This window comes from Echeneis naucrates, chromosome 23 (assembly GCF_900963305.1).
Source record: "Echeneis naucrates chromosome 23, fEcheNa1.1, whole genome shotgun sequence".
In the NCBI taxonomy this organism is placed as follows: Eukaryota; Metazoa; Chordata; class Actinopteri; order Carangiformes; family Echeneidae; genus Echeneis; species Echeneis naucrates.
In genome coordinates, this window is record NC_042533.1 from 12,964,173 (window position 1) to 12,975,920 (window position 11,748).

Below are 11,748 nucleotides of genomic sequence, written 5' to 3' on the forward strand. Positions count from 1 at the left end.
TTTCTCATCTTTTCTGGTTTTACTTGAAATATATAATTAGTAACAGGAAATGGGAAAGTGGTGGATGACTATGTTTAGGACTTGGCTTTGTTTACAATATGTGCTCTGTCAGGTGAGCTACCAAGCTACCATGGATGTTGGCTTGCTCTACAACCAGAACACAACAGACTAGTAATGGGACCATAACAGATCAAAATGAAAGGATTTGTAGATCAAGATTATATCATGCATGTTGAAAATGTTTCATTTTGCCTTTGTAAATGGATTATACAGACATACTCCCACAGACGTACTCTGTATGTTTCTCGCGAGTCTGAAGCTAATACACAGGCATTTTTGGCTGTTTGAGGTGAATTGGCACAAACAGTCTGCTGGCGTCTGTTAGGCTGAATGTTATTTTTGTTATATGGGAATGTGGCACTGAAAAGCTGACATTTTCAGACATTATGGATGTTAGAGCTGGAGACTTTATCACTAACATCAGACATCCATCTGCTGCTCCTTAGTCCGTTTCACAGGGGCAGGAGACTAAGAAAAATTGCCCATTCATCCTTCCTTCCCCACTCCTTCTCCGAGGGCACTTATAGACTGTGACATTTCATCAATCTATGTCGTTTACTGCAGGCCACATTGTCGGAACATGAATCCAATGAACTTGAGTACAGCAAAGTTGATGTATTTGAACTCTAAGTTAACACCCCAAACATCGGCCTTGCAATATATAGATCATCATTACCGCAGCAGTAGTAAACAGTGAAGCCAGCAGACAACTTTTGCATATTTAGTTTGTGATCTTAATTGTTATTTTGTTATTTATTTTTTTATATTTATTTATTTATTATTATTTATTTATTTATGTAATTATTTTGTTGTGTGTTTTGCTTTGGCTTGGATGAATGAAGTTTTAGATACTTTGATTTTCTCAGTCATTTGGGAATGTCTGTTTCATTTTTGTGAGCACTATATCTCAACAACTTTAGTGAATTTCTTACAATTTGCCTCACGCATGTGACTGAACTCAAAGACTGAATAGATAATGGTGCACAAAGGTCAAATTCACCATGCCCTCACAAAAGCCTAACTGCCAATACATTCAGAATACAAACATCAGTTATTACACCATTTAATTAAATGTCTAACAGCAGTAGTGTAAATATCAGATGAGTTCAGGCGAAATATATTTGGCAACACCACTTTTTTCCATGACTAAAACAAGACGATGAGGAGCGACACCAGTGTCATTAAATGCTGACTGTGACTAAATTAACACACGTTTTTAAAGAAGACTAAATCTAATTTATTAAATAAAAACTCCAATAAAAAAAAAATCTCTTCTAGTTTTGTCAGAAAACTACAAACTTTTAAATTACAATCCAAAAAGTGCTTTCTGTTAATGTGTGTCAGTTTAGCCTTCAATGCTGCCATGCAGTGACACTGTGAGGAACAATGTTATGCTGCCAACAAACCAAATATTTGCCATGCAATAGCTATGGAAAGTTGCAGCCGATCAATACACAGATTTGTCTGATGTGTTGACCTATGTTTCTATAAAGCTATTCCTGCGTGAAACACATTTAACAATGGATGTTAAACTTATTATGACTGTTTTGGCTGAGATGTTGTTGCTGCATGAGGGTCAATATTTAGATGTTTTTCTTCTTCAAATTCAAACTCACTTCACATTCCTCTGGTGAAACAAAAAGTTGTCATGTTTGCGACAATGTCAATTCAGTAACGCGCATTGCCTTAAGTACCTGTACATGCCATAAATAAAAACAGAATTTCAAAATAAAAGAAAAGTCCACGTTCAGTCCATGCATGAGGTAAAATAAGAAAATATTTTTACTTTGTAATTTCCTGTTAACCTTATGAAGGCTGGTCAGAGTCAACCAAAAGGCCGCATGCAGCCCGTGGGCCGTGAAATGCCCAGGTCTGGTCTAGAGCATCTGCCCATTGAGCATAGAATGAAATAAACATGTAAATCCTTAACAGAGACACGTAATACTTCACATAATCCTGCCTGAGCTAAAGTAGCATGTTTTCCATGTAAGTAGTGGGGAAGTGTAACAAATTAAGATTTTGCTGTGCTTTCTTTTGTATAATGTTTACTTTTCATTTCATGCCCCTTAGACTACACAAAGTACGTGAACAGGTGTACCTTCCTCTTCAGCTGGACTCCTCTCCTTTGTGTCAACAAAACTTGTAACCATTTGAATTTTCTCTTTCTCTGTTGTCCATATTGTAGTGCTGATCAGGACAGCCTGGGGCTAGACATGACTGGAGCAGGAAGTGGTGAGTGATGTCTTAGGCTCGATGTTATGGTCATTTGCCAGATCAATCCTATTCAGGAATAATCCATATCTCTTCTCCTGTATTATTAGGTGGCCAAGTTCCACCTGATGGCACAGATGCTGAGGAAGCGGAGAGATGTCCTATCTGTCTGGGCGTCCTAGCTAGTGGCGAGCTTGCCATGCCTGACACCTGCTGCCACATTTTCTGCCTCAGATGCCTCCTCACATGGGCAGAGGTAACTCAGTACTTCTGTGTGGAATTTTCACATCCATGGGAAATACAGCAGGAATGAGCTGATATACTGTCATCATGGACTGAAAAGCTTAATTTAAACGATGTAAAATGGTTTTAACCAGATTGATGTTAAATGTGATTCCAATTTGGTGCTATTAGACTCCGAATGTACAGTACAGGCCAAAAAGATTACCTTTATGCTTATTATTCCTCTGTCTGTGGCGAGCAAATAAACTTATACATTTTCATTTTAATGTGTCCAGATGACCATTTTAGCTTGCATTAGAAACTGTTTACATCCACACTAACCCCAAATTACAGACCAACATTACCAAAGTTGGTGTAAACAGGAAACAGATTGTCTACACTGCAGAAAATACAACGAATGAGAAACAAGAGAGATAGTTGTAGTTAGGGTGCAAAACTGGTGAGTGGTCTTAAAAATTTACCAGCCAGAGACAAAATCTACCTAAAAAGGATTTAGGACCCTGGTGGTAGTGTTAGCATACACAACTTCACTGGACACAACCTGCTAGTAGAGCAAGTAGTTATAATTTACTGGTAGTTGAGGGTAAGAGGACCAAATGAGGGAGCAACCATTGTTTCTTTAGGTGTCAGTTTCTGGGAAGCAAAAATGTAGCAGGAGAGATGTGTAATAAATTGAAAGTGTAATAGTCTAGCTGTATCCTCATCGGGTTACAACCTAATATCATAAAATGTACCTCAAAATCTTTATTGTTGTTTTCATCTTCTACAGTGTGTTTCTGCTATGTTTTTAATATTTGATTTCTTTTCTTTAAAGTTACAGACAGCTCCCTCCTGCCCAGTGGACAGAAGACCTTTCACTAATGTTTACAGATGGGACGGGAATCTGAGCTGTGTGCCGGTTAGCAATTTAGCTCAATATCTCAATCAAGTTTATGTTAACGTTGAACTGAAGTTACTTTCTTTGTAAAGTCGCTGTTCCCTCTTTAGCACAACCAGCTAAGACCTCTTGGCAGAAAGGAAAAGGGTCAAATGATATTGCAGTTAACTAGTTATTATTGGCTCTGGTACCCATCAGAATTGCTTTAAACAGCAGCTTCTGGTTAATCATGAAAATTTTTACCCATTCTAACAGCTCTCTATTCACTCATCTTCTACCCCTTATTCGTTTCCAGGTCACAGGGGCTGCTGGAGCCAATCCCAGCTCAAAATGGGCGAGGGCGGGGTACACCCTAGATAGGCCGCCAGTCCATCACAGGGCCAACATAAAGAGAAAACAGAGACGAACAATCACTCACACTCACTTAGACCAATGGGTAATTTAGAGTCAGCAATTAAACCAAACATGCATGTCTTTGGACACCCACACAGGCACGAGGAAAACATGAAAACTCCACACAGAAAGGCCCCAGGCCAGGAACCAAAACTGCAACTTTCTTATTGTGGGGCAACAGTGCTAACCACTATGCTACCCTGCTATTCTCTTTATTTCTTCTTTAGTCTGGATTTTGAACAACTTCAGTTTGAAGTTAAATTATGTAGGGTTTTTTTTTTTTGCCCTTAAAGTTACAGTTTCTAGTTGGTTTCTATCTCTGTGCCCCAGTCGAGTCAGCTGTCATAAAGTCATGACTGATCAATGTAAATGTAAATTATTGTATTTACAATGCAATGTGCTTCTCTAATTGCTATTTTAAAGGTTCCAGTGAGGAAGCAAGCAACTCAAGTTGAAGCTGAGAACTGCTGTTGTGGAAACTCGGGTCAAAAAATCTGTCTCAAGTGAGTTCCATTTTTTTTTTCTTTTGTTTTATTTTATTTTTCTGTTTTCTTTGTTTTAAATAGGGTCATAAGGTCTCGTAGTTCACTGAAAGTGAAGAAAATATGATGAAATCAATTTGTCAGTCACAGTCAGGGAAAATCAACACAATAGATTAAAATAACTTTTGGATCTCAGTACCAGGATAATATAGTTGCTGTATTCTTTCAGAAATAAACCAGCAAGAAGGCCAAGACGGCAAAATGTGGAGAGGACTGCAGACATTAAAACGAAAGGCCTTGTGAGGAAATGTATGTTTAATCCTTCTTTTTGTGAACGTGTGACCTGCTCACTCTGACAGCAGAGCTGACAGTCTGTAAACCTCTTTTCTAGGTAATGACGAGGACCCCTCCTCTCTGAGCAGAAAAAAGGTAACTGCACCACACCCCACCCCTTTGCCCCATTTTCATTGTCTTATGCTTCAACGTAAATTTATGAAAAGTTAAATCTCATTTGATGTATTTTATCCAGGTGAGAGGAGCGGAGTGCTATACTTGGTCACTGTCTCCCTGTGTTTCAGTAACAACCACATCAACACAGGACATGTAAGTCACACTTCCCTCTGTTAAATATTAGATTATGGTTCATAGTGGTACTGTCAAATACAGTTACACAACTGTATGTTCTCCCATAAATCTGAGTAAGGAGATTTAGTGCAATGGCAATCTACAGCATTGCTCTCCAGTTTAATATAATTGTAGTAGCCTAATTTACAAAGGTTAATAGTTCAGGGAGGCAGTGTGTTTTAATAAGGCCCCCTGCTGGAACACATGGTACATTGCTTGAGATGGTTTGTCTCCCAATGCGAACACATCCTGAGAAATTATTAATTAACTTTTCCCCACACAGCATTTTATCAACTATGAATTCCCCATCATGTGACTGACACCAATCTGTGTAATTTTGTTTGGATGTAACTATAGTTTAAGCGATGCAGCTGCAACGTTTGGGGCAATCTTCATTAATAACTCTCAATTTATCTGCATTTACCTGCAGTGTAGAGCCTGTGTGGGTGACAGAGGACATACCTTATGACACTGGTTTCAAACATTGCAAACCCCAGGTGCAAGACTGTCCATGGGTTTCTCCTGCTGCTCCCATTGCTGCTAATGGCACCTCAAGGTACTGGATTCCCAGCTGGCATAGCTTTATTTATCCAACTTGATGGCATCTTTCTTGAATCCTTCAGTGCCTTTTGAATGCATTCTTTGTTTTAGTCCCTCATCATCATTTTGTTACTTGTTTTCTAAAGTATGTAGACTTTAAAATCAGGATGACATTGTCAGGATTGCTTTCTTAATGTGGCTGTGTTCACTCAAGAGACATGATACACGTTACAGCTGTTGTCACAAGCTGACAGGACTCTGAAACTGAAACAGTTGACTCTACTCAACGAGGTCTGACCAATAGCTGATGCCTGTTAAAATGTACAGTTTAGAACACAAAAGTACCCTGCTTCCATATAACAAATACCAATACAAGTGGACCGCAAAGGGATCTAAACAGAGACACAATAGTTGATAGTCCTTTTTTACTGCTGATCAAGGAACACATGAAAAAAAATATTTTAAAGGGTTAATATATAATAATATAATTTGAGATCAACTGTGTGTGTGAATACAAACATAATACAGCTCATGGTGTGAACAGTTGGGCTACTGCTCCTATGATAGTCAGACTGATAGTAATGCTCATCCTCATTCAAATGAATAGGAAAGTTCGTCCAAACGTTTGGCCTGTAATGTAGATGCAGTACAGTTCAGGTAATGTTTGATAATAACCTAGACCTATTCCACCACAGAGAAGACAATAAAGTTTTTCTGAGTTCAAGTTCCAGGATGAGCTTTGATGATTTACTTCATCTTGTGGTCCCAAGCCAGTTGTGTTTTAACGATTGATCATAGAATAATGGGAAATAAGGAAGCAATGAGTAAGTTTATATCAATAATTCAGTCACTGAATTACCATTTGCATTTGTCCAGCAGGCACAGTTTCCATCCTCCTATTTGGAGCCACAACACATTTCCATTTGGAGTCTGCTCAGCTCCCTTTACCTACAGCTCACTGTTTAGCTCCAGCCATTTTGGTGAGTCACATTTGACACAATGTTGTGGATATCCTTATCTGTTGTCTGTGTTACTGGTAGACCTTAAGCTACTAACTCATTACAATTAAAATGTCTGTGATACCCTAATGAGTTATCACAAGGAAGGTTTAGCAGTTGTTATGTTAAGTTGTTCTTTGTATCAGTCCCTCCTGAATCTTGCAGAATTCCACTACAATTTGCATGGGTTAGGGTTAGGGTTAGGGTTTGCAATTTTCATGTTTACACAAGTAAAACACTGTAGGCTGTCATAAAGATGATGCATAAACATGCAGTGAGATTTTAAACAAATTATGGATTCTGCTACTAAATACACTGGGTTCTTGTACCCACAGTGTTTGAGGGTGTTGTCTGCGCCATTACATGTCCCAAAGGAGGAGAGAAAAGGAACAGTAGAGCCTCAACCTCTAAAGGTCCCAACCAAGAGGCCGAGTCTCTACCAACCAGGCGATCTGGACGCAACAGCAAAACCCAGGAAGAGACTCCTGCATCTGACCCCTCGTCACAGCCTCAGTCTAGTTCATCAGACTCTGACTCATCTACCAACCAGTCTGCCATACCCTTCAAGACTTCTCAGGCACCAGCCAAGAGGAAGAGCAAGCAGGTAACAAACCGAAAGGCTAGTGGCAAACGGAAAACCACTGCGAGAAAAAACCCCTCCCCTGAACTTGTCAGCACCCCAGCAGCAAGTGAGGAGGAGGAAGACGGTGATGGGGCTGACAACAGGGAGGAGGTAGAAGACAGAAGTGATAAAGAGCAGGATACAAACAACTCAGAGCAGCAGCAGTCTGATGCTGAAGGGAGCTCCAATGCAGATCAGGATGGTTTCAACTCTGCTGATGAGCAAGGAGGAGTAGAGTTTTTGACTAAAGATGCAGAACTGGACAGTGATGACACTCAGGAACCACCTAATGAACATGAACAGGAAAGGAAACTAGATGAGGTGGATGAGGACCTTTCTTGTCCCTCAGACCTTGCTCTTAACAGTCCTGGTTCATGCTCTGAAGGTGACCAGAGCAGAAAAGAGGAAGAGGAGCCAGCCAGCCCTGCTTCCTATGGAGACAAGGACTCAGAGAAAAAGCCCTCGCCATCTCCTTTGGACTCTCAGAACGCTTTGCTGGAAGACATGTTGTCACCACACTGTGATGAGCAAACTGAGCCTGATGATGAAATGGAGATTTGTGCTGAATTGAAAGATGATGACTGTGAAGAAGCTTCAAAGGAGGTTGAGACTGAATCACATGAGACACAGCCTGACTCCCCGTCTGCTGCGGAGTCGGAGGAAAAGGTGGCTGAGCCAGAGGCAACAGCTTCTGAGGACAATGATACAAAAACCCTCGGATTAGAAGGACCCTCAGTAGTTGAAAGCTCTGGGGAAGGAGCAAAGGATAGTAGTCCATCCAAGGATGACAATAATGTTGTCCCTATGGACTGCAGTTCACCCATGAGTGAGCATGATAATAGTCCCGCTTCGGATCTACCAAAGGAGAGCAGTGATCCAGCTGCTGCAGGACCACCTCCATCAGAAAGCCAGGTTGCAAAGGACGAGAGCTGCAAGGACCAAAGGGAGAAAGAGAGGAGTCAGGAGAGGAAGAACAGCAAGCAACGGCGCTCTCGCTTCCACTCCCCAACCTCCACCTGGTCACCCAAGAGGGACTCCAAGCGGGAGTCAGCCAGGCGCTCACGTTCACGGTCTAGAGAGCGTGATGGCAGCCCACCCTCCAGCCACTCTTCCCGGGCTCGCAGCAGAGAAAGAGATAGGGACCGGGATGGTGAAAGAGACTATTCTAGGCGGGACCGCAGCCGTGAGAGGAGGAGACGCCGTTCAAAGAGTCGGTCTAGGTCTAGGTCCCGCTCTCGGTCCCGCTCTCGGTCTAGAACAAGGTCCTACAGACGAGGGGGCAGCCCCGAATGGCCAGGATCCAGAGAGCAATCTCCTCAAAGAAAGGAGCGAAGGGGCGGGTGGAGGTCTGGACAGGGCAGTGGGTCTGGTGGTGAGGGACGGAGGTATGGAGGCACTGGCCGTTTTGAAAATGGTGTGCCTACAGAAGAATCCCCTGATCGCCAGGGCTGGTCAGAAAATCCTGACTGGGTTACAGAAAAGACTCGAGGTGAAGCTGATGGCAGGAATCGGGAGTTTGGCTTCAGTGGCAGCTCACGCTGGGAAGATAACCGCAGCAGTAGTGGGAATAGGGGTGAGCCAAGGGGTCGGGGGAGCAGGGGAGGGTTTGACCGTGGCCGGGGTGCAGGGCGGGGAGGTGAGGGTAGAAACCGCAGCTTTTACAATCAACAGGAAGAAACAGCCGACAGCCGCTGGCAGCCCAGAAACAACTTCTCAGGTACAGGCAACAATTCAGGGAATGATGCTTACAGCCGCTTCAATGAAAACCGCGGCAGTGGCCGGAGGAAAGAGTCTGAATCCAGTGACTCCATGCTTGACCGGTCAGGATGGTCATCGGCATCCAGCTGGGCTGTCAGGAGGACTCTGCCTGCTGATGTTCAGGACTATTACTCCAAAAGAGAGAGAGGAGGACCAGGAGGCTGGAACCGGCAAGAGGAGGAGCAGCAGCCATCAGCAGCAGGTCAGACTTTGTCAGACTTCTCCATAAACCAGGTCTTTGTGCTCAGTTCCTATTCCTGCAATAGGATTAAAGCCGGTGGAGACATTAAAATGGGAGCAGTATTTGTAATATTTGGGGTTAATTTTCCCTTTGATGCCAGAGAGGGAGATAATTTTAGCACTGCAGCACAAATGAGCAGGCATGAAACAAATCAGAAATTAGCTCCAGGCACCTGCACTTCATTTGATTTTATATTAAATTGTGGTTTCTTTGAAGTGAATTTATTCCTTTGGAAGGCTCAGTTTAACTTGCACAGTGTTTCTGTTTTTGATAGGAGGCAACTTATTTGATCCCACTATTTACTGTGTGATTAACACATTCACACATTCCCCATTTTACTAAGAATTAATTGAATAACTTTTACCTCTTAAATATCCAGCAGGAGCCAAACACTGTCTTTCATAGAGCGTGACGTATTCTTTTTGATGTTAAATTTTTGTTTTCTCTGCTCTCCAGATCCCCCTATAAGTGAAGCTCCTCCCCAGGCAGTGCCGGGTAATGCTCCGGTGCCTGTGATGAACGTGATTCCTCCTCATCCTCAGCTGAATGTTCTTCACCATCACTACCCCATGCAGGCCCCACGAGGAGCCCTGCCTGTCAGCTTGCAGCCCGCAGCTCCCTATGCGATGCCTCCTCAGGTCCCCATGCACCTTCACCCTGCTGTGCCACTGCTTCAGGTGCCCGCTGTTGGCGCTCAGGGCCTCCCACCCCCTCCCCCACCCCCTCCACCCATGCAGCAAGGCAGCCAGACAGCAGCAGCTCAGCCTGACGGCCATATAACTCAGGTGCAGTGAAGAGGTTCCACATCCTGTCTGTTAGCTTTAAAAAAAAACCAAAACAACTCAAGTGCTGTTGTAAAGCACAAACCTGTTCTCATTTTCTGGCTTGTTCTAGATGGCAAGTACCACAGTGGGGTATGGAAAGCCCCCTCTGCTTCCCACCCCTACCAAAGCTGGTGTTGCCATTGCGACCCAGGGACAGCCAGCACCCAGCCAGGTGCTTCCATCCTCTACAACTCAGTCTGGTCATAACAAGGCTCAAGCTGACAGCTCCAAAAAAGAAAAGGTAACCGGCAGCCATTTTTACTTTTTAGTTTGCTTTCTTTGAGCATTGTGGGGGTTTTTTTTTTTTGTTTTTTTTTTTTGACATTCTCTTCCTGCTGTAGAAACAACAAATCCAGGAGAAAGCTATAAATGAAGTGAAGACAGCCATCAAACCTTTCTACCAAAAGAAGGAGATCACAAAGGAGGAGTACAAGGAGATTGTTCGCAAAGCAGTGGAGAAGGTAAACACTTTACTTCTGTCCAGAGTAGGATGGGCTTCAAAAACCAAGCCTTGTTTCTCTGTATAAAAGCCTGCACACAACCAAGCACGGAAACAAGCGGCAATATCATTTATATTTACAATTTACAACAATTCAAAATTTTAATCTGATGAATGTCAGGGCAGCTCTGGATTCATCACAATTAATCACCAATATGAAATATGTCTGAAAAATTCACATTTTCTCTGTATATTGTAGAAACAGAAAGAGAAATTACAGGAGGCAATCACATTTGTTCTTTATTTCTGACAAATCCAAATGAAGGGCCATTGCTTATTTTCTTTCTTTCTTTATTTAGTCTTTGTAAACATAGCATGGTTGATGTAACTTGAGTCACAGATGAGTGAGCCTTTTCCTGGCACAACCTTTGGTAGGGTAGAAGGCAGCACTGCCTCGTCATCAATGACAAGAGCTGTGGCTCAGGTAGACGGAAAGTAGATGTACAGGTAGATAGTTGATCAGGGACAAACAATTGTTTGACCTTGGCCGTGTTTCTTTTTTCCAGGTGTGTCACAGCAAGAGTGGTGAGGTGAACTCCAGCAAGGTGGCCAACCTGGTGAAGGCCTATGTGGACAAATACAAGCACGCCCGCAAAAAGTAAACCTCTCTCCTGCTGCTGCCATGGTGATGCCCTCGCTGACCCATTCAGCTGCACAAGTGCAATTTCCTCAAGCTGGAATTTGGCCTCCCAACTGAGTGACGGAGAGCCAACGTTTTTCTTTTTTTTTTTTTTTTTTTTTTGATATCTATACCTTTTATTGAATGATACAGATTTTTTTCTATAGATTTTCATATTTTGTTAGAAAAAGAATGACCCAATCAGAAATTGTAATGCAAGAGCCCTTTATTTTGCATAGATCATGTGGCTTGGGAACTACTGTAAGCAGCGCGGGGTAGCGTGGGGGGGGGGGGGGGTTTATACTAAAGATGCAACACAGTATTCGACATCAGCTCTTGTAGGGGAGGCCCCCTCCTAGGGTGCCGGCTGGTACGATAAAATTTCTCCTCCATGGCAACCTGATTGCATCGCTTATTAACTGAATATTGTCAATGTTCTTTTTAAAATATTATATAATGTTTCAGAGAAAAGCTTAGTTTAAAAAGACAGTGCATTGCCTTTATTAATCTATGGCCCAATGATGGGCTGGAAGCTGATGAGTGTGATTGTAATCAGGGCCCTGATTGGCTGAGGAGATGTTAAGTGAGGAGGGCCAATCAGCAGTGAGCGTGTAATGTGAGGCGCAGGTACCAGGGAGGGGGTTGATCAGGTGACATTGACCCCACCCCCTGCCTGAATGTGTAATAAACGTCAATGCGTGAACATGAACTGTGCAAAGTATCCAGAAAGTAGTGAAATAAATTAGCTGCTTCCTGA

At 42.7% G+C, this 11,748-nt stretch overlaps 1 protein-coding gene across 2 annotated transcripts in view; it reads left to right on the forward strand.

Moving 5' to 3' along the window:
- Positions 1 to 11,748, forward strand: part of scaf11 (SR-related CTD-associated factor 11) — a 13,409-nt gene extending 1,661 nt beyond the window's left edge. The window contains exons 2-15 of one of the 2 annotated variants that reach the window (XM_029495648.1): positions 2,246 to 2,292; positions 2,382 to 2,527; positions 3,329 to 3,412; positions 4,208 to 4,287; positions 4,496 to 4,575; positions 4,658 to 4,695; positions 4,796 to 4,869; positions 5,321 to 5,446; positions 6,307 to 6,410; positions 6,764 to 9,010; positions 9,506 to 9,834; positions 9,944 to 10,114; positions 10,215 to 10,334; positions 10,879 to 11,748. In XM_029495648.1, coding sequence (XP_029351508.1) covers positions 2,274 to 2,292; positions 2,382 to 2,527; positions 3,329 to 3,412; positions 4,208 to 4,287; positions 4,496 to 4,575; positions 4,658 to 4,695; positions 4,796 to 4,869; positions 5,321 to 5,446; positions 6,307 to 6,410; positions 6,764 to 9,010; positions 9,506 to 9,834; positions 9,944 to 10,114; positions 10,215 to 10,334; positions 10,879 to 10,974 — 3,714 coding nt within the window. In that variant the 5' untranslated portion in view covers positions 2,246 to 2,273 and the 3' untranslated portion in view covers positions 10,975 to 11,748. The remainder of the gene's footprint in view (positions 1 to 2,245; positions 2,293 to 2,381; positions 2,528 to 3,328; positions 3,413 to 4,207; positions 4,288 to 4,495; positions 4,576 to 4,657; positions 4,696 to 4,795; positions 4,870 to 5,320; positions 5,447 to 6,306; positions 6,411 to 6,763; positions 9,011 to 9,505; positions 9,835 to 9,943; positions 10,115 to 10,214; positions 10,335 to 10,878) is intronic. The other variant, XM_029495649.1, reaches the window with a different exon arrangement.